Source organism: Protomyctophum bolini (genome assembly GCF_963924005.1).
Source record: "Protomyctophum bolini genome assembly, chromosome: 20".
NCBI lineage: Eukaryota > Metazoa > Chordata > Actinopteri > Myctophiformes > Myctophidae > Protomyctophum > Protomyctophum bolini.
Window position 1 is genome coordinate 13,630,632 of NC_137881.1, and position 23,342 is coordinate 13,653,973.

The 23,342-nt window shown below is 42.5% G+C and overlaps 1 protein-coding gene across 2 annotated transcripts in view; it reads right to left on the reverse strand.

Moving 5' to 3' along the window:
• Window positions 1-5,526: 5,526 nt before the first annotated feature.
• The window catches only part of pacs1 (phosphofurin acidic cluster sorting protein 1), a 106,599-nt gene continuing 88,783 nt past the window's right edge, over window positions 5,527-23,342 (reverse strand). For both annotated transcript variants that reach the window (XM_080792654.1, XM_080792655.1), the window contains 9 exons: window positions 19,106-19,260; window positions 18,381-18,494; window positions 17,469-17,571; window positions 14,460-14,502; window positions 13,931-13,973; window positions 13,616-13,763; window positions 12,814-13,064; window positions 11,459-11,578; window positions 5,527-10,693 (listed from right to left, as the gene is read on the reverse strand). In XM_080792654.1, the coding sequence (XP_080648780.1) occupies window positions 10,575-10,693; window positions 11,459-11,578; window positions 12,814-13,064; window positions 13,616-13,763; window positions 13,931-13,973; window positions 14,460-14,502; window positions 17,469-17,571; window positions 18,381-18,494; window positions 19,106-19,260 (1,096 nt within the window). In that variant the 3' untranslated portion in view covers window positions 5,527-10,574. The remainder of the gene's footprint in view (window positions 10,694-11,458; window positions 11,579-12,813; window positions 13,065-13,615; window positions 13,764-13,930; window positions 13,974-14,459; window positions 14,503-17,468; window positions 17,572-18,380; window positions 18,495-19,105; window positions 19,261-23,342) is intronic.

The following is a 23,342-nucleotide window of genomic DNA, read 5'->3' on the forward strand; positions in this document are numbered from 1 at the left end:
CCCCAAAATCTTTACCGGCCCACACCTTACCTTGGACAATAATTCCATTCAGATTCAGATGCATTGCAAGTTGAAATGGAACATGAAACCTTTAGTAGGAAATGGGTTGGGGGTTACTGTATAGTTCTCAACAAATCAAATCAATGGCACAAACACCGGGTCTCAATTCAATTTATTGATGTACTTCCCGGGGATCCGGGGACTTCAAAATGCATGAGTGCAATATAATATAGCATGATACATACAATCGATGGATATAGGTTTACTTTACATACAAAAATTCAGTTAAAATAGTACTCTCTAGTTCGTGTAAAACGTGCCTTTTCTACAATGCGAGTGGTACAAATCACTACATGCTCGTTTCGGCTGGACTATTAACACCTGTCATCGTCTCCGTTATAAATGTGTACTACTAGCTTCAGCACTAGCATGAGGTCAGAGACACAAAGGTCAAAGGTACGGGGCGTGGGAGGAGCGAGCACGATACAAGGACACACGGGTCAGACATAGGCCTAAAGTTCTCTTTAGATTTCTGATATACCTTCACCTCACGGCACATCGGAAAAGCCTTCTACAGTACTGCACTGCACTGCAGAATCTACTGTACTGTACTGTACTGCAATCTCCGCCTAAAAGCTAAACACTTGCCTAGTATATAACCCGATTTATACTGCCACGCTCCGAAAAGAGCTGATCTATTCTACACAAGTCCTTGGAAATTAAATCTTCCATGCCACATTTCCAGACTAATATAATATCATCTACACGGTTGTTGTTATCATTAGTCTGGCCATGTCATTTGGACATAACCTTTCTCCACACTGCTATTAATAATAATATATATAATAATATAAGACGGCCCTTTTTCAAGGCTCATTTGTGAGGAAAAAAAACATTGAATGTCAAATCGTCTAGTCCCCGATTATAATACCACGACTCCCATTTCTTTGGGTTTCATAGACATCTCCTGACCGCTCCTCACTCGGACCGTTGAGCTGCAGTGAACCATATGAATGACCAATGGATATATATATATATTATCGTACTTGGCTATTGTTCACAATTGCATCGAATAATAATAAATAAATAAATGTCTTGGCTAATTAAGCATATTCCTGCAGGCTCGAAGGATCAAACTATTTGAGATTGCGAATTTCCTTAAGACTTCATGGACAAAGTTGGGACTCTGGACTACATTAAATAAAAGCACCACAATGGAAAAACAAGTCCCCGGGACTTGTTTTTTTTTTATGTTATCCTTTTTAGCTGAAATGTCTGACTGTACCTCGTGCCGTTTTACATTTTCAATCAATCAAAAAGGGAATTAAAACATCCCAATTTTCAACATCTAGCTCTATATATTTGCCGTAGGGTTCCGTCTCCATCTGAAACTCTGCCGGGGTTGTGCTGAAAGGTTTACCCGTTCAGGTCACTGGCTCCATGAATGTGAAAACTACAACCTTTAACCCATTTAGGCCTGAGATCAGATTCTAAAAATGTCTTCTATACATCCTGACAGTTTTCTGAAAAAGCTACGTTTCTATGTCAGTGGTTCTTCGATTTTTCAAAAATAGCAGACCTACAAGCTCGTAGCGCGCCACTCGGTGGTGGCGCGCTATGAGCTTGTAGATCTATTTTTCAATAGCTAAAGCATAACATAATGCTAACACCAAAAGGGGTTCCCGCCCCGAAAAACGCGCTCTGTGTGCAGGAACCTTTACTGTGTACTTTCCAGTGGTTTCTTGTTTGCTGCTACCCTTAGTGGTGACATGACATTGTCCTCGTTCCTTGTTTACAGAAAAATAGCGATCATACCGTCAGAAAATATGCACCCGGTTCAACTACCGTATCAACCGTTAATTCCCAGTTGGTTAAACTTATCAAGCCGATCTTAACGACCTACCTATACGGCATGTGGTCTGGGGAGTCTACTGGCTGCGATTGGCAGCTATAAAACGAAAACGACGGTCCCCGGTTGGGACTGCTCCGCTACGTCGTGCTTGCGGTTATGTTTAGGTGCCGGTACGAGGAGGCTTGTCGTGTCTCAGTAGGTATTATAGGCAGTAGACCAAAACGACCGGATTAAGGTTGGCGAAGATGCGTTAAGGTTTGGGACCGCGCTGCTACCACGTGCTTGCGGTTACGTTATGTAATGTTTAGGTTAGGGTATGAGGAGGCTTGTCGTTCTCAGTCGGCTCCCAGCATGTGCAGTGGACCGATAAGATCAGCTTGAGAAGTAACCTGGTGGGAATTATCGAGAGATTTTCACTCGAACCCCCTGAAATATGAATGAAGTTGGCAGAGGTTTTAACGACAGCCAAATGGACCATAATGGGCGCCTGTGCCTGTGAAATGCATTATGGGAATTGTAGGAACACAGAGAAAGGCCAAAAACAGACAGGATGGGGAATATTTCTGTCAATGTGTTATATTTATAAATAGTGTGATAACTATCACCAATTAACTGGAATGCACTTCCAAGAGCATGAAGGTGTCCCCTTAAAAAGGTTCTTGCAAAGTATATATATTTCAATATTTCAAAGTGAAATAATTAAAAACTTCCCATGGTAGTCAAAAGTTTGAATCGATAAAAAAAAAAAAAGAAACAAGACCGGTAACGGCATTGGGCTCACACCCCAATAATCTATCCTCCTTCCAGTATATAGATCGAGTAGAGGAAGGTACGCAGAAATCTAAAAGTATATATATATTTTTTTTTAACGGGGAAGTGTTTAGGTGGGGAAACACAAGCTTCATATGTAGTGAGAGATATGCCTTAACAAGCCACTGGAGACAAATAAGAAGAATGTAACAACGTGTTCCGCTCAACGGTTGGCATTAAATACAATGTGGTAATAATATGGCATTCTAAACTCTATAGCGTCATCCTGGTCCTTTGTTTTGTGTAACTGCGGTGAGTGATTAGATTGGCCTTCGCTGTTTGGTTACCATTATTAATTTAAATATTTTCCAAACACCTTGTACGATTTATTAAAATTATGAATACCTCCATCCACCGCACACTGTAACAAGATGGCCGCCGCCGTGCTGTTTTGGAATTACTGAGAGGTAGGGGCGGGACCATGCCCCCATTGACCCTTGGGTTGGAACCCCAGTTGGAACCAGCCAATGGTAGCCTGCACGATCCGGGCACCGGCCAATCGGTGGCCCGGAAGTTGCAACATTGTTGAAACACTTGGAACAAAAAAAGGACGACGTTAGTGTGGAATGCAAAGTGTCAGTAAAGATTTGAGTATGTCGGGGTTTGAACCGGCACACTTCTACTTGGTATACTACGGATATCATTTGACTTATCCGTTGGTCCACTGAGGCACACAATCATGGGGAATTTCTGTGCTGCTTTAAAGTTGTCCTTCTGAAAGTCAGTGTGCAAAGCAAAGTATCACAGAGGGATTTGAACCCTGGACCTGTGGATCACAAGCAGAGCCACTCATCACACTGAGCTAACTGCTGGTTACTACAACACAGCATTTTTAATGCCATGAATACTTATTACTACTACTATTACTATTATAATTATTTTTTACATTTTCCTGTTCCAGAGGAAAGATCACTCAAGGCAGTAGTACAAATCAGGATATCTTTATTTTTTTAACAAACAAAACAATGAACATTTCCACTTTTCAACCCACAGCTGTTTGATTGACAACTTAATCATGAAAAAGCAGTTGTACTACAAAACATGTCAAATAAAAAAAACAGAGCGATTAAAAAAAAGAAACAAGAACTAGAATACAGTATAACAAGTACTATTCTGATACACTATGTACAAGCATTGTAGTTTATTATTATTATTAATATTATTATAGGCAAAAGGCAAGAAAGCTGAAGACTGTATCTGAAGAGACAATGGCATGTGCAAAAATACTCTTCCTAGTCTACAAGCTAATAGAATCTTTATTAAAATGCTCCATTCTGAGTTGAACAGAAGCATCAAGCAAAAGAATTATCCCGTTTTGTTACGCAAAACAGCTCCCCTGCAAGGATACTAAGGGCTGTAATTTACAAGCAAAGTGAATGAAGACAAAACATTTCCCCTCAAGAGATTAGGGTACAATGTGGGGGCTAAGCTTGTGGAATCCTGGCATAGAAGACTAATTGCCATCGGAAAGAAAATGTCTGCTATTGTGCGGAGGACATAGATGGGACTATTGATCACTAGAAAGGGGGTTATTGATCGATCAAACAGTTCCTCGTCTTACAACCGTGACTAGTCAAGAACATTAAGGACCACCGCCACACGTCGATACAGGTACAGTACGACACGCAGGAACAAGTTCAAGACATTACATGTATAACAGCCAGTGTATAGAAAAGAAGGTATTATGAAAACAATGCTGGGGGGGGGGGGGGGGGGGGGGGGGTAAGACGGGTGTCGAAGCAATAAGACAATACTGAATACAACCGAATCCTCCCAAAAAAAGTTACCACTTTCATCCTGGGTGTCCCTATTTTGGGGCATGTCATTATAGGCGTCGTATTACAAAAGAATTCGGAAAATATAGCGAAAACAGCCCCATCTATGAGCCTTGGCTATATTCGCCATGCGACGGTATCGTACAACGAAGTACAAAACAGGGCATAAGTGGTTCAAACGAAGACTTTGGCATGAGGTATATACAGTCTACCCTTACCCATTAACCTTAAACTTATTTGCCATTGTTTTTACTATTTTCGAAGACATTTTAAAACAAGTTCAAATAGCCGGTCTACAAGCTCACAACATGTCGATGTATAGATCGGCTATGATTGAACTATTTTAAAATGCTTTTCAAGATAATAAAATATGGCAATTAAGTTTAGGGATAAAGGGCAATGGCGTGCCCAAGATAGGGCCACAAATTCCTTTGTTCATGTGTTTTCACATAATATTATCACCCCAAAATTACAACATAAACATACAACATTTATATCTCACACCCCCCCCGTCTCCATTTTGGGTGATGTCACTTTGACTTATTTTCCTTCAACACACTTTTACTTTCGGCAGTGATTTCTTATCTTTTAAAAAATAATTTGACTAATTTAATCCTACTTCAATGTCAGCTCATAATAGAATGACAAGGACTAGAACAGTTTTCACATCGCCATTATTACAATAATCAGTCTAAGGGTCGATTCATACTCCTATTTTAGAGCCGAATAAAAGTCGGTTCGGCGCTGTAGAGCCTACAATTTGACGTCATTTTAGGTTCGGGGGGGCGGGTACCGTCCTAAAGTCGGCTCTTCGGTGCTACTGAAATTTTCTGACGAGCCGAAATCATTTCGGCACTACAGCGCCGAAACAGGAGTATGAATCGGCCCTAACACAGCTACAACGCAAAGAGCAGTTTGAATCAAGAGTATAGGGATGGGGCGATAATCGTTATCGTTTTTCATGAGTCGTTTTTCATTTTCTTTCATCGTGAAATTGCCTCCGTCATATTGTTGAGCTGCTCATAACACGTTGCAACACGTTGGCTTGCAGATTGGCGAATGCCCCCCCCCCCCCCCAGAATAGGGATATACTGGGGAATAAAGTGGTTAACAAAAGTGGCATTTTAAGTTTTAAGCATATTTTTATTATCTCGATATTGTTATTTTTTGGCCACAATAATCGTGACACATCTTTCTCATATCGTCCCATCCCTAATCTCTTTTTGTTTTTTCTCCAGAACATACAGTGAAATCCCTTTCGGGTAAAGTTTTGCACATTCAGAATGAACACTCGGGATTTTAACGTGTATGCTAGGAGCAGTGGTCACTTCTAGCAAACTGTGATGTCAGGTAGCCATCAAACCATATAAAGGTTAAAATTGGAGATAAAATATAAAGGGTTTCATTCTAAAATTATATAACAATGGGTGGGCCTATACAATTTAGAGTCCTGAAATAGATACACAATCACCAGTGAAGATTTCAAAATCACTTCACGATCACAAATGATTGATAGAATCAAAAGCACAGCGCATTGGTAACAAAAGCTGTCTCACAGCTGTAATCATGTGTTTTCTTTCAGTATACCAACATTAACATGATTTTCTAGAAAATATGTTTTTTTTTGTGCGTTTGTTTGTTTGTTTGTTTCCCAAAAGGTAGAATTCTCATTTTGGAATGAATTTCTTCATATTCTGACCCTCACTTTGTTATGAATAGAACAAAACTGACTAAAAACTGCAGTAACAACAGCGCTCCACTATACTTATGTAATAACCATACAACCAAGTTGCAATGAATAGTACAATCTTGATTTAGATGACGTTATTAGGGTTCAAGCCCCCCTTGTTAAGACTATGAGTCTGTCAAGCCCTTAACCGTGTCATATTAAAAAACAAATGAACAAACACACACCAAAACTAAAGTTATGCAACAACTACGGTTCTATGAATGCCGAATAGCCATCCAAGCATGGCCTCTGGTGGTCAGCGGGGATGAAATAGAAGAACAGACATTTTTTTAAGAGGGCTGCCTTCAAGACTGAGTCTTACTGACACAGCCGTTTCGGTTGGTTACAAAAGAGTTGGACCATGTATCCCAAGCACAGTGAGTGACTTTAACTGTTGATAATGTGGTTTTAGGGAGAAAGCACTTAACCCCGTTTTATATTATACTTTGTTGTACGACAAAGTATATATAAAACGATATATAAAACAAGCATTATTGTACTCTTTTCTTTTTCGTTTTTACATTTTTATCATTTCCAATGTCCAACAAAGTACTAATCTGTGTGGCTCGACAAAGGGTATAATTAAGCACATTTAGCCTTCTGTCAAAAAACGTCTTTAGGAATAAAATATATCAAAGTTTTCCACTGATGTCCCAAGATCAGTCTAAAAAGAGGCAAGATACCACACATTCAAATATCTTTTTGCAATAATCGGTATTTACGGTAAAACCCAGTGATAAGCAGTATAAGTGTGAATAAACCAATGATTTGAATGAGCAGAACAGTCAAACTCCAAACTCTCTGGGTCAAAAAGAAACAGACATTTTCAGACATCACAAGCTTAACACTGTAACATCAAGGTAGAGAAAACCCCTTCTAATCTAATTGAATCAAATGTAATAAAAAAAATGGCATTAATACTATAAAACACTCCCAATATGTCGCTTAAGTAAAAGGGGAGTGTTTCTATGGAAGTGACAAAAGGCAGAACTACAGAACTCAGCGTCTTTGCTTTCACTAAAACGCAAAGAAGAACATTGCGTTTGAAACACCTCACATACAGTACTACAGCAGTGACGAAATAATATCTCAGCTAGTGCTACAATAATGGACCCGATACATTCTTTGATTTTCACGCAATTCCCACACAAATTTAGTCTAAATCTTTGGATAACGTTGACATTTTCTTTAGTACTAGACTAGAAGTATAGTTGTTTTTTAATTTTCTCTGGAGGGCTCATACATGTGGATATGGCTCATAATGGTGACATTAAAGGTTTCCTGACATTCATTTTCATTTATTTTTATTTTAGGTTCTATGACCTCAATTACACCCACACAACCTGAACTTTGAACATGCAGTGGATTTTCTGTGGTCTGGGGGTTTTCTCTGTGTGTTCTGAAGCCTTTTGCGCTGCAAAGAAAACAGGAAAAATCCCTGGCAAATCGTTGGGATTTGTGGACTCTTACCTCACACTAGTCCACAGGCAAATCAGAGCACTTGTTTGAGCCAGAAAACCCCAGACCACAGAAAATCTACTGAATGTTAAAAGTTCAGGTTTTTTCGGTGCAATTGAGCTCAGAAAAACAAACAAAATAATAAATTACAAAAACGTTTTTTGATGTCACGATCCCTTTAAGCAGTGGGCTCATGTCAGGCTACAACGTAAACATAAGGGACACTGCAGAGGTTTGACATTGACATGGAGAAATGACCACATAATCAAACATACGCTGTCAAGAAACCAACACACACACTCAAATACATCAATGGCACATACTTGGTAATGTATGTCCTTTGTAATGTGGCAGAAAAACTTTTTTTTCTGTAGTTTTAACACACACACACACACACACACACACTTTACAACACCTTAGATAATCTATTCTAGACACTAAATGTAACCAGCCTGGGTCAACATTCTGATTTTCCTTGCAGAAAAACGCCACCGATTAAATCACTTGCTGAAAAGTCTAAAAATCAGCATACAGTTTTTAGTCCAAGTAAACCGAAAGGTTTGCCATTATATTTTTGACCCAAGTAAAGCCACCGTCGTGGTTTAAAATCAGTGGTTCTCAACCATTTTGTGGATCAGTGCCCACCCATCTGACCACTGCAGCGTGCAGTGGTCAGGCCTCAGGCGGGTGGTGGCCACCCATCTGACCACTGCAGCGGGTGCAGTGGTCAGGCCTCAGGCGGGTGGTGGCCACCCATCTGACCACTGCAGCGTGCAGTGGTCAGGCCTCAGGCGGGTGGTGGCCACCCATCTGACCACTGCAGCAGGTGCAGTGCTAAGTTCCGATCAGTCGTTGGTCCGACAACAACAACCTACCTCAAACAAACCCTAACCATAACCGCAAGCCACTGGTTAAGCTATTAAAACCGGGAAAGAAAGCATCTGTGTGATTTTAGCTACTAGCAACATAAGCGTTTCAGAAAACTCTCAGCATTTAGAACAGTTGGTACAGTGGTTCTCAAACATAGCAGATATACAAGCTCACAGAATGCCACTTCGTGACGGGGGACGAGGGGGACTGAACCACTGAATTTAGAAGGCATTTTGTAGAGAGGGCCTCAGGTTTTAACGGATTAAGAAGAGATATCTGCCAGTCCTGTTGCGGATTAAAAAGGGACGGAGGGAGGCGTGTGCAGGCTGGAAAATGCCATTGTGCTTTTAGTAGGGGAGGGAGACACCCTACTGTACTGTAATGTACAATAGTACAGTAGTGTTCCAATCCACGTGTTTTTACATTGTACAGGAATCACATAGGAACATTTTGTACGTACTGTGATAAAACCAGTAATTGTTTAACTTTTAAAGTGTGTTAGTGTTAAATGAACACACCGGAATTGGGTGTTTATGAGTGACCCTGGAAGGAACATATGCCTTCCCGGGTGGCCTGTTATTTCTTTGGTCAACTGTTGGCCATGTTGACCGTTTGCACACTGTACCTGAATGTATGCTGTCAATTACTCAGACTACAGTAGCGCAGACCTACCTAGAGTAGTGGTTTTCAACCCTTTTCATGTCAAGGCCCATTATTTACTCAGAATTTGAGCCACGGACCACCATTCAGCCTTGCAGACCCAAAACTAAGGGATATTTTGTTATCGTTGGATAAGGCTTTTCCTCAATTCCGTGCTGTATTGATGTTGGTACCACATGACAGATAACAGGCAATGTTGATCAAAATAACAATTATTGCCTTCTTGGAAATTAAGTAATGCAGATGTTTAATAATAATTGAACTCACAAGAGTGTAAAATTAAAACAACTGGACCCTTCCAGGTTCATTTGGTTTCATTTTCCACTCTCAAGAGTTAAAGATCTATAAGGGTACATTTGGTTACCAACTTTACCCCCCCCCCCCCTTCACAAAAACACAGGCCACATGCATGATCCACAACACTTGGTTGAAGGGAAGCCTATACTAATAGTTTAACTAGTTAAAAATAACAACACTTTTAAACCCCTTTTAAATATTGATACACCTTGTCCAACTGACTTCTTTTGGTACAAGAAATATATTTAAGAATGTTGGAACTTAGTCCCTGAAATAAAGAGTTGGTTTTACTGATGAGGTTTCAAGAGATGTCGGCTAAACTATAGTTGTTGTTGAATGCACTTGTGCGGCTTGGGTTTCTGTATGCATTACATGCAAATTCTTTTTTTGTTTCTTGTTCTTATTGTATATACCGGTAAGACCGTAAAGAGAGAGTAGCCATTTTCATTGGGGTTTTTTTTTCACTGGTTCATGCAAACATTTACGGGGGTTTCTTTTCTTTTCCCAAAATGATTATATAGCCGTGTGTGTGTTACAGTTTTTCTGGCACGTGTCGTGAGTGGTATGCTAGTCAGTTAGTTCGGGACATGCATGTTTTGGATTCACGGTTGCTGCATGGGGCGGGTTCACGAATAAACAGATTACATGACCCTCGTCGGGGTTGGGAGGCTCAAAATGTGCAGAGAGTTGAGGGTTTTTCCAAATCAAATCTTGGGGGAGTTTCTCATGCTACTGCTGTGTTTCAGCGATGGTGGATAAATGGCAGTTCCCTAATAAAATTGTGCTATTGTTCCCCACCAAGCCCGATAAACGTGCCTCGCACACACACACACACACACACACACACACACACACACACACACAGTAAGGGGCATTAAAGTGACTAGTAGTAGCACTGCGCAACTCATGACATCCGCCTCCTCTCCCTCCATCCATCCCTCAACAAAAAAAACAACACTACTGCAGCCAATTCTGATTGGCCAACGCCAATGTTGCCTGGCCACGCAGAGAGGCGGCGGGGTCTCTTTTTGCGTGTGCGCGTGACAGGGTTGGTTGGTTGGTTGGCGCGGGGGGCGAAGGGAAGGGGAAGTGGAAGGTCAGGTCTGGTGCCAACAGAGCCCCCCTAGGAGGGGGGCTTGGTGTAGCCAAAGAGTCCCACGGGAAGGTACTTTACGTGCGTGGGCCACTGCGCCGCCAGCTGGAAGAACTTCACGTCGTTCCACTCCACACCATCTATGGCCACTGGTTGGACAAACGAAGAGTACACGCACACACACACACACACTAGCATTTAGCTTTTTTTTCCAGAGTGACTTACACAGTGCAAGATCATAGTAAATGGAATGAACCCTAACAAACGGTCAATAAATGACAGGCTAATTCAGTGGAGGAGGAAACACGCCGCCAGCACCCACAGCGTCCCGAGCGGGAATCGAACCCAGGACCTTTTAGCTGTGAGGAGACAGCACTACCAACTGTGCCACCGTGCCCCCAATTATTCACTTTCAAGTGACGTGCTGCAAGTTTGTGAATATAGCCAATGATGTATAAATGAATAAAGTGGTTCAATGATTTGTGATGCTTTATCCCGCGGATCCCACTTTGAGAACCAATGGGCTAAAAATGGTCACGTGAGTAGAGTGCAAAGAAAACCATTTAGTCCTACAAATTAACTAGGATACCAGGAAAGCAGAAAACTCATTTTACAGCACTCTTGAGAGTGCTGTAAAATGAAACCAAATGGACCCATACGATCTATAAGGGTCCATTTGGTTACCAATTATCTATCATTTAGCTGGGGACTACCTATAATAAATGTATTACTTATTATTTACATTATTTACGAGGTCTTAAGACTTAAGCCCTCACAACCGGAAGTAAACCGGAAGTGTTATATTCGCTGGCTCGACGGAACTCTTGGTGGGTCTCCATCGCCTGTGCACTCCCACCGTCCTGAATAGACGGAATCCCTAAAGCAGAGCACCAGTCCAGACACTGTGCTTATACCTTTGAGGATGGTCTGCTGCTGCTTGGCGGAGCAGATCAGTCTGCTGATGCCCTCAATGACCTGGCTCTTAGAGTCCACATCCTTCTCCTTTGGTTTCTTCCCCAGGAAGATGGTGGGAACTGAAGTGGAGAGAGAGAGAGAGAGAGAGAGAGAGAGAGAGAGAGAGAGAGAGAGAGAGAGAGAGAGAGAGAGAGAGAGAGAGAGAGAGAGAGAGAGAGAGGGTGGGAGGGAGAGAGATGAATAGAGAAACAGTTTTCTGTTTTGTATGTGTCTAGGTTTATGGAGTTAACATTAGTCTACTAGACCCCCAGGTGTGGTTATAATATTCAAATATGTCTTCCCTGTGTATTTTTGGTTTCTTTCTGAAAGCTGAAAGCCTTGGAGTCAAAGGGCCCAATAGAAATAACACAATTTTAGTGACACCATAAAATCATGCCCTCCCCTAACCCCTCCCGCATTATCATGCAACAACAGCTGTGGGCGAGGCTTAAAGGGATAGTTCAGAAATGTTTAACGTAAGTTGTATAATAATAATAATTTCTGGGACTTATATAGTGCTTTTCATGACACTCAAAGACGCTTTACATGTGTGAGGGCCAGGGGGGGGGGAACAAGAAAGAGGACAACTTTATTAGAAAAAAAAATATTAAAAGAAACCAATAAAACGCACATAACAAGTTTAAAAACACATCAGCTTGGAAATGCAATTAAACAGGTGGGTTTTCAGTGAAGATTTAAGGTAGGAAGTGAGGGGGAGTCTCATATGTGTTTGGGGAGAGCATTCCAGAGGATGGGGGCGGCCACAGAGAAGGCCCTGTCGCACCAGGGATTTTCCTTTTCTTTTTTTTTAACCTTGAGGCGGCCGGCATCGCTGGACCTGAGGGAGCGGGATGGGGCGTGTGGCTCGAGGAGAGCGGAGAGATAGGAGGGAGCCAGGTTGTGCAGTGACTTGTAGGTGGTGAGGAGTAATTTGAAGTCGATTCGTATGAAATACTTGCCAATGTATGAAATACTTGCCAGTAGTTGCAACTGTATTAATTGATTGCCCGAGTCCCGTGGTGGGAGTTGTGCACTGGTTTTGGTGAAATATTAAGTAGTTCCGGTCATTTTGTGGGGGGCACTGGGGCCACACATTAAAAGTATATTAATTCACGAAACTAGCGTAATTTGTATTGTTGGAACTATGTTTTTTGTGTCAATATCACTCACTTTGCCCCAAAAATTGTTGTGATAGATAAGAGGGATCAAAGTTGAACTAAAGTTGCTCAAATATTCGCGGCCGGTGTGGGCTAGCCCCTCCCACCCCTCACTGGTGTGAAATCGGGTAGGAAAAACGGGGAAGCTCCTCTCTCACCTTTCTTGTTCTTCTCCTTGGTGACCACGGTCATGGCCATGGTGGTGACCTGGGCCTGTGGCTCGCTGCTGCCCCCGCCTGGCAGCCTGCTGACCTGCAGCGAGCGGAAGGCGCTCTTCAGGGTGTTCTTGCTGCTGCAGCCCGTCTCTCGCCGCTCGCCTCCGTCGCGCTTCTTCTCGCTGGCCAGTGAGGCCAGCCAGTAGTCCACCTGGAGGCCGATGGCGTCCACACCGGGGGATATGCTGGGGCTTCTGGGGGACAGGACAGGAAGGAGCCACAGGCAGGAAGTAGAAGTGTGTTAACACTTTAACACACTTTTTAAGGTCAAGTTTAGTCGCTTCTCTGCCACCATAGAGCTTTTTAGCCGTAAGCCCTTATTTTGAAGAGCCACTAGCTGATTTGGTGAATCGGAGGTAGCAATCAATCATTTCCAGGGCAGCCGGTAGATACTTTTGTTTTCATCAGAAGCGCTAATATAGTACCGCGAGGTCGCGGTGATTATTTATTGAGCTCCTAAAACATCAATGTTCTGTATGATCACCTCAAATGTCGCTAAAGATAGCGTGGACGGAGAGAAAATATTCAATGAAGTCACAACGTGGAAGCAAAGCGTAATGACTCGTCCAACGTTGTCCTTAGCAGCAAAATTAGTTAAGTCAAAGACTTTTTTAAAGAAAAAGTAAGACATGCCATCTCCGGTTTACTTCCCGTTATCTGCGTGGAGTAAGCTTCTAGGAGACCGGAAGCAGGCGTTGGAGTCTATTATTATTATTTCCAATGGAACTAGTGAACGTGGTCTTACCCCTGCACCGCCAGTATGCTGCCCATGGAGGGGGAGGGGGGCGGGGTAGCGCTCTCTTTGATCATCCCCCCCGTGGGGGAGCCCTGGGAGGGGGGGGATGTGGACGGAACAGCCAGGCTCACCGCCACGCCCCCCTCCTCTGGATCACCTGGGAGGAACAAGCATTACAAAACAACACTGTATGCAGTACAGTATTTGTGAGGACAGCTAGCTTGCATTCTAAAATGCATGTAAACATATACCTGAATGTGAAAATTTGTAAATAAATGATTACAAGTCTTTCGTATGTACTGTGGTGTAATGGTGTACACTAACCTGTTGAAGATGGACCGGACTCAATGAGGCCGACCTTAACCACCTGAAACCACAAATGACATAACTTCCTCCGTTCATCTGGGTATCTTTCCCCCCCCCCTCATAACTCCATTCCATTTGTACACTCTCAGAGTTACTAGACCTGCAGGGTTCATTTGGAACCCTGCTGTCCCTACCTAGACCCCACTTTGGGAACCACTGGTCTAATCAAATCACTGGGGTGGCCTTTAAAACAGGCCTGAAAATCCACCTTTCAGCAGGCCAAAAGGGAGAGGAAATTATTGCTGCCCCCTTAGTCAAGCGACTACCCCCACCTCCTTATAACAACCTTCATTTGTCCCTTCTTTTTCCCCCAACCTGTACATATCTTTTTTTCTTTTTACTTTTTATGATGATTCGAATTTTGTTGATATTTTTCATGTCATGATTATTATGTGTTACATTTCTTCCAATAAAGTAATCAATCAATCAATCAATCATTCATTCATTCAATCAATCCGATTGAACACCCTCCTGAGTGAGAACTTACTCCAATAAAGGGAATGAACTTCTGGTATGAGTCTTCATCTCGCCTGAGGAAGATAAATGAGAGAATGAGTTTCCTCAACGTTTCCTGTGATCCAGTATAGAATTCAAAATTATGTAAAAAAATAGCAGATGTACAAACTTGTACAATCTGCTGATGTTGACAACACTGAATCACAAAATAATTATGACTGTTTCACTACCATGATTCTATTTCTCACATACAGCTACTGTACAGTATGTCATCTAGACCAGGGGTTCCCAAACTTTTTTGGACCAGGTACCCCTTTTGGGGTAGATATTTTTCCAGGTACCCTCTCATCCTCGCAACACGGATAACAATATATTTACAACCACAAGCAGTGTTTCCTGCAGGAAAAAGCTTTGGCATGGTGCTGGGCACAGGCCGCAATTTTGATTAATTAATTTATTAATTAGATTAATTAATTAATAAGATTAATACATTAAGATTAATTTGTATTATTGCTCTTGTATTGCTATTGGAGACACTGGGGGGACACTGGGCAGGCACTGAGGAGGCACTGGGGAGACACTGGGGAGGCACTGGGGAGACACTGGGGAGGCACTGGGAAGGCACTCGGGAGGCACACTGGGGAGGCACTCAGGGGCACACTGGGGAGGCACTCAGGGTCACACTGGGGAGGCATTGGGAAGGCACTCGGGAGGCACACTGGGGAGGCACTCAGGGGGACACTGTCTAAATGTAGACGTTTAAATGTAGACGTCTAAATGTATACGTCTAAATGTAGACGTCTACATTTAGCTTTAAACACTTTAGCACTTTATGAACATGAACAAAATGTAGACGTCTAAATGTAGACGTCTAAATGTAGACGTCTACATTTAGCTTTAAACACTTTAGCACTTTATGAACATGAACAAAATGTAGACGTCTAAATGTAGACGTCTAACTGTAGACGTCTAAATGTAGACGTCTTCTCTTATGGGGGTCCCTGGCATATCTTTTCAAATGGGGGTCCACGGGCTAAGTAGTGTCAATTTGGGGGTCCTTGACATGAAAAATTTTGGGAACCACTGCTTTAAACACTTTAGCACTTTATGAACATGAACAAAATAGATGGGTCCCCCCTGGAACTCCCTCAGGTACCCCTGGGGGTCCCCGGACCCCACTTTGGGAACCACTGATCTAGACAATTTAATTGAATTTATACCATTCAAAAGGCCATTCACCGTCTAAAGGTCACTCCAGTTCTGAAATCCTTACATTAATTGGCTACCAGCTAGTCTCCCAGAGAATTGATTACTTGCGCAAGCAGAGCGCGAAAGTAATAGTTTCGCCCGGCTCGTATGCACCGTGCCAGCCAACCCGCCACTTTTGATGCGTATGCAAATAAAACAGCAAATTGTGCCTGATTTGCTGGGACCAGATTACATACATGACCAATTACACTATGGCATTGGGTCCTTTAATCCACATATTTCTTACGTCATCATTGAGAGCTAGTTATACATATACACACACCATGTAATCTGGTCCCAGCAAATCAGGCACAATTTGCTGGGACCAGATTACATGGTGTGTATACAGAAATTGAAGTTAGAGACACATATTACTCTGATCACGATTTAGTATTAATATCACTATAGTCCAAGATGAAATACATTTAAAACAATTGACAATTTACAATAAATAATAAAATAATTAGTAATAATTCAGTTTATATACCTTTTTTTCCCCATCACATATCAATGATTTATTTTTCTTTGAAAAACTAAAAAGGGATCCAGAATATTTCTAAATTGATAAAACTGTATTTCTTATATAGATAGAAACTTGAACCATACTTAATAATACTAAGTGTTTACATGCATAAAGTTGGTAGGTAGCAAATAGTTACACCTAATAATTAGACATTTCAAACGTTCCTTCACAGAGATACTGAGATTTCACAGTTTACAGCGGTCGAAAGTACTTGCGCGCTCTGCTTGCGCACTAGTTGGCCATTTATGGCCTACTAGTGTGCAACAAGCAAGTATGCACTCGACAGTTTTAAAATGTTGTTACTTGCCTACCAATCTCTCTGTGGCTCTGGGCCGAGCTACTGTACTGGTAGACACAGTGACTAGAGCCATATGAACCCCATAAAGTAGACCCCTTAGGTCGTCTGGGGCATGGCCGACTGCTTGTTCCCACAGTTAGAATAAAACATGGTGAAACAGCATTTCACTACCATGCGTCACAAACCTGGAATAATATTCCAGATTGCATTAGAGACAACCCTTGCCGTTTTTAGTCCAAGTTAAAAACACATTTATTTAAACATTGCTTTCTCCACCCAATGAATGAATGGATGCTAAGGACAGCTATAGGCATTCCCTGGGTTTGAAATGAGCTGTGCACTTTTTATTATTTATTTTTTAGTATTATTATTTATGTTTATTACATTTTATTTGTTATACTGTATAATATATGCTCCTTTATCTTTATCTATTTTCTTTCTTTCTGTCCTTTTAATTGTATCTGTTTTATTCTCCATCTCCTTTTCTCCATTCACATAAATTCAGTTACAATAACATAAGTTGACAAATTAATTCATGAAGAAGTATATTCATTTGTATTGGATGATGTACGACGACAAGAGCACCCCCCTTTTTATTCTGTGAAGCACTTTTGAGTTGCGTTGGTGTACTGTATAAAAAGGTGCTGTATAAATACAGTTTCCTTGCCTTGTAGTAGAGGAGCATAGACAGAGAGAATGGTGATTTCACACTAATTTGTCTAAAAGCGCCACATTTTGCACAGATGTAGCATTAGAGCATGCCCTGGGCTACATCTGTGCACAATTCGGCTCTTTTAGACTAATTAGCGCAAAATATCCCTATGCACCTCAACTATTGCCATTCACGGTCTAATGAAAGTCCATGTGGGGTCTGTGAAAGCTTGAAAACACAGTGCGAGTGTGTGTGCGTGTGCGTGTGCGTGTGTGTGTGTGTGTGTGTGTTGAGCGTGCGTGCGTGCGTCCACACTCACGTCCTGTGCTTGCAGGTAAGCATGGCCTCAGCGATAGGCAGCTGGTGAGTAACCGTGGATCCACTGATGTACTGGCTGATTCTACCTGCTACGTCCAACACGTCTGTACGCAACACAACATAGAAGAGAGAGAGATAGGGGAGAGAACATTCATTTATTTTATACATTACAGGCCTAGGGAGAACGGGGTGCATTCTTGTGTGTGTGTGCGACTGTACGTGCATTCATGTGTGTGTGTGTGTGTGTGTGTGTGTGTGTGTGTGTGTGTGTGTGTGTGTGTGTGTGTGTACCCCATATGTATAGCATAGTAGTATATATGTATAGTTTCATTATATAGATATTCCACTGTTACTTTCTTAGCCTACGCATGTTTCATGATAAATGCTTTTATGTGATGTATTCCCATGCTTTTGTTCTTGCTTAATGTAAGTCGCTCTGGATTAAGAGCATCTGCTAAATGCCTAAATTGTAAATTGTAAATTGTGTGTGTGTGTTTGACAAGGAAGTCCTGATTTTGGAGGTCTCTTTGATTTGCACATGGACCAGGCATTCCAAGATAAACATTCTAAGTACCAGCCATTACTTGGAAACATAACAAACCTTGGGTATTGATGTAGATTCATCATACTGATATTTAGACCACGAATGGCCTAATAATAGCTGGCATGACAAAGAGCAAAGCCAAACAACTTGCCAAATACTGCTCTGTAGGCAATTTGTCTGTATGGAGGAGGAGGTGCCATGTGTATCCTTAGGTGCCCATGAACAATAAAATAAATAACAAAAAATGTGTGTGTGTGTGTGTGTGTGTGTGTGTGTGTGTGTGTGTGTGTGTGTGTGTGCGTGTGTGCGCGTGCGTGCGTGCGTGCGTGCGTGCGTGCGTGCGTGTGTGCGTGTGTGCGTGTGTGTTACCTGTTGTCTGTGGAGGTTCTGAGCGGCTGAACACATCTCTCCACACCCCGTCCAGGAACGCCGAACTGTAACGGTTGTCAAGAGTGCCCAGGTGCTTGGCAACAGGATGGGAGCCTGGTGTGTGTGTGTGTGGGGGGGGATGGGGGAGAGAGAGAATGAAAAGAAAGACAGAAATAATGCTTTGTGCACACGCACACAGGTATCTTTTTATAAACTGATCCTTTTCGTTTTAGAAAATCTCCGCATCTACACAGTAACCGTTTACCAAAACCTTTTGCAACCAGATCTTATTTTAATGATGTTTGGGAGACAAGAAACACTTTCCTGGGGGGTTTATGTGGGTAATAGTGTCTTTAGATATTTAAAAAACAATGTATATTTCAAAGTGCCAGTGATGTCATGGACACTGGTCTCACTTCCTTCCTGGACTACATGTTGTCTCAGTAAGACAGCCCTCTCCCTCTCCACAAGGTGAGGTGAGTGCAGCAAAGCATTATGGTGATTGTAGTAATCCAGCAGTGAGTCCATGACATCACAGACACTTAAAAATACTAAAATATCTAATGACACAAATTACCCACATAAAAACCCCAGGAAAGTGTTTCTTGTCTCCCAAACATCATTAAAATAAGATCTGGTTTGCAAAAGTGACCCTTTAAACGATGATGGCCAATGTTGATAATTGGGGGGAGGGGGAGAGAACCCTCTTTCTTTCTCTCTCTCACCCAGAGGGACCACCAGGATCCTCATGTGGTTCAGCCAATCAGACGTCTTGTTGGCCAGCTGGGTGACAAAGAACTGCAGGATGGCTCCGAGGTAGCTCTGACTGCCCACCGCCGCCACCTTCACTGGCCGGGGCATGGACGAGTTACAGTTACAGCTAGGAGGAGAGAGAGAGAGAGAGAGAGAGAGAGAGAGAGAGAGAGATGATTTAGGGACTTGATTGAATACTTCATTAGTCAGAAATGTAAACAGCAGGCCCGGACGGTTAGCTCAACTGTCTGGGCACCTAGGGTGCTGAGCCAGCCTGACGGCGTGCCGCGGGTTCGACTCCCGATCCCGACGGCCTTTGCCGCGTGTCTTACCCCCATCTCTCTCCCCATTTCCTGTCAGTCTACTTTCATCCTATCAATAAAGGCAGGAAAAGCCAAAACAAATATCTTAAAAGAAATGTAAACAGCACGTGGTGCAGCAAGACATTAAATAGTAAATGGTGCATTTACTATTTAACACTTCGACATTATCTCTGGGGGAGCCCGGGATCCAACTGTCAACCTTGCGGTTCCCATCCGGTCACTCTACCCCTGAGCCACTGCCGCCCGCACGTTAAAGCTGGATAACACAACGAGAGAATAAAGGTCCTTTCAGAGGGGGAGCGGGTGACGCAGGATCAATGTCAGGTCTGCTCATCATGAGGGACGCGACAATTTCACGGGACCGCGCCCACGGAAATACGTTTGGGTAATCGCCCCACAACCTCTCTGCGCGTCCAAAATAAACGCAGACGTCTCTCATTGAAAATGAATTACAAGGCGCGTCGGTCAGTCGCTGCCCGTCTGAAAAGACCTTAAGGAGGGAGGACAATAGAATGAAGATCAGTGGGCAGGAGAGAGAGAGAGAGAGAGAGAGAGAGAGAGAGAGAGAGAGAGACATTCAGGAGGAAACCGAGTCATCTTAAAAGTGAAGTAATGACATTAAAATTCTATGTCTAGTTGAGTGTGTGTGTGTGTGTGTGTGTGTGTGTGTGTGTGTGTGTGTGTGTGTGTGTGTGTGTGTGATACACGTGTGTGCGTCATACCAGATGAGTCATACAGTATGTGTGTTTGGGTTGCGTGTGCATATGATGAAACACTGAAAGCTTCCGGATGCGTGGGGCACGGTGGGGGTATATTACATTTTACACTGTAAGAGTCATAAATCATGGATGAGTGTGTGTGTGTGTGTGTGTGTGTGTGTGTGTGTGTGTGTGTGTGTGTGTGTGTGTGTGTGTGTGTGTGTGTGTGTGCATGCGTGCGTGCTGTACGGTACGTGCGCGTGTGCAATCTGCACATGCATCAGTACTACTAATAACACTTCACAGGTTTTGTGCCCCAGACGTCTTCATAATTACACCCGTAGGAGGCCCAGGACGTCTGGGGACGCCTTTAGGTCTTATTTAATGGTATAAAACCGGATCACTAAAATCTTTTGACAGTTTCCCATTGCTATAGGCAACGCCTTGTGCAGCACTCTCTGACATGTATTGCGCTGCATGCGCGCAACCATTCACTTCCTTGTTTACGGCAAGAAAGCTTAGAGAAGGAAAAGACGCCAACGTCATGGTGTCACGTGACTGGACGCAGGGGCTGCGCCCCACCCCCTTGTGCCAAAACTCACACTGGAAGTTCGATGAATACATTGCAGTGGATGGGAGCCCGCTGGACATCTTGTAAACAAACATTATTTATGAACGATAGCGACCTTTGTCATATAATCGGTCCAGGAATATAATAGAAGACATATCACAGATTGTTTTCCGACTGGGTGTTTTTCGACTTGCTAACTGTTTAATTTTTATCAAGAATTTAAAGAGCACAGAGTACGGCTCTGGGCTGCATGGACTTAACCTGACTCCGCCAGCTGGAGGCAGTATTGGGTTCACAATCCTGCCTTCAAAAGCCCATAGGCCTATATTGTTTTTAATTCATCAACATTACAAACTAAATAACGCTTTAAAAATGTTGAGAATAAAGGATTTTGCAATATTACAAGTCAGTGGTGTTTGATGAAATACTTTTTTTCACTAAAGTAAAAGTTGCCTAGCAGTATCACAATGTAACATGCTCTACAAGTGGTTAAGTTTCAGAATAAATACGCAAATTAACAGTAGCCTTAGGACCAACCTGCCTAGTATAATACAACAGTAGTTTTAAGTAGTATAACGTAATAGTAGTCTAGTAATAACTAATAATTGTAGTGAAAGTATAATATTTGCATGTGAAATGTAGAGGTAATATTAAACGATTTAAGTGTCATGTGTCCCTGGAAAAAATAGTAGGCATAGGCATACCTTATTAAAGAAGTTAATGCTTGCTCTATCAACTCCAGACATTGCCTTATTCAGTTTCAAGTTAAATGTGAATGAATGACTGGCTAAATGAAATTGTACTGGTACCATGGAACGTGACACACACGCACGCACATGCGTGCATGTGCGCATTGCGGCATGCACACAGAACAGCTGCATAGCCTAAGCCTAAAACACAAAAGTAGACTTAGAATGGTCAGACAAACATCCTTACTGCACACTAGCGAAACTAAAAGGTTTGCTTTGGACGAATATATCTGTAACTGTTTATTTGATGGAGGAGAATACCACACAGCAGCAGTAGCCTACTGGAGCCATAGCAGTCCACACTGCTGTTAAAGTCAAGTGTGCATGGCATGCTTACCGGCTACGTGCGCTCACAGTCACAGTCACCGATCAGGTATAAACAGTTAAAGGTATTATGACATTATTTTTAACATAATTTTAACAACATTAAAAGTCTTGGCCATGGTCCTTCAAACGTGTCTAAAAAGTTTGAACTTTTTTTGAACACTCCAGTATTTCTTGCCAGGAGTTTTTGTGTGTATGTAATATGCATCCTGAGAAGGCATAGAAAAACACATTATTTTAGCCTGTAGATGTCGGTAATTCCCCCTTTCCTGTCAATCACTACCCAGCTCCGCCCCCCCCACCCCTCAAGCCCTCCATACCTCTCCGCCCCCCTCAGAGAAAGGGACTGTTCTTTTTTTTTTCCTTTACAAGTTCACAGCATCTCAGCCATAGCAACGCTGCCAGTGCCAACGCACGCAACTTCTTCTCCTTTTATAACTATTTGTTTATAGTTTATATAAAATGTTATTTATAATAAGACTATCACTGCATGTATGTACTGAGGGGATGGACAACAACATGTATTCTCTGCTGCAAAAGGAGAGGAGACTGGAGCAACACGGACATTTAGAGCCTTTTATTAAGGTGCTGAGTATACAAAACGACTAACGTTTCGACCGTCCGCAAGGTCGAAACGTAAAAGGCTCTAAATGTCCGTGTTGCTCCAGTCTCCTCTCCTTTTGCAACTTTGATGTCCCTGCACCTGTGAAGCACCGGATCAGCCGTTTTAGGCTTGAGGCGCGTTGGTAGACTCCCTTTGTAACATGTATTCTCTATTCAACGTCATCGTACGAGCAACAGTTGGTAAACAAATAAGGCACGTTCGGAAATACCGCACCGGAGCGCACTCGCCTATTAGTTTGCATTGCACAGTGCCAGTGGGCTCGGTGCGCTATTTCCGAACGCGCCTATGAAACTCCTGCAATATCTCACCCCACGACCACGTCGACATAAACTTGTGTAATGTCATCGTCATCGATATCATACTCAATGACTATAGCCTATCATTATTCGCCATACTTTTAACGTGGATTATATCACACGAGCGTTGGCTGCGTTGCTATTCCACTGTATCGCATTACAAGAACAATAATGAGCACATGCAATCTACAACAGCTGGTGCACGCCACGAATCAAAGATTAATAATAGTCAAACACACAGCTAATGCGGGTAGTGGCAGTGATTGACTATAAATTAAAAGTAGGCTACCATGAAGCACTTCGAGTGCTGCAGGCGATTGATTTTTTATTGTGAGTCCACTCAAATAGTACTGCACAACAAGTTAACACAAATCATTGCAGTATAAATACTTATAGTTGGGATTGGGACACGAATGCTTGGTATTGCTCCTGGGTTCATAAAAAGTTTGGTTGCAAATCCACTCTGAAGTCTGAACTTGTCCGAGATTTGAAAAACTTTCTGGGGTGAAATGATGTGCGCACACAAAGAGTCGCTTCTTTGACAACTTGGTTGGAACGTTACCGTCAAAAATAAAATGCATCCACCTAGAGCGTGAATCTTCATCTAGGCCAGTTGGTGGAAA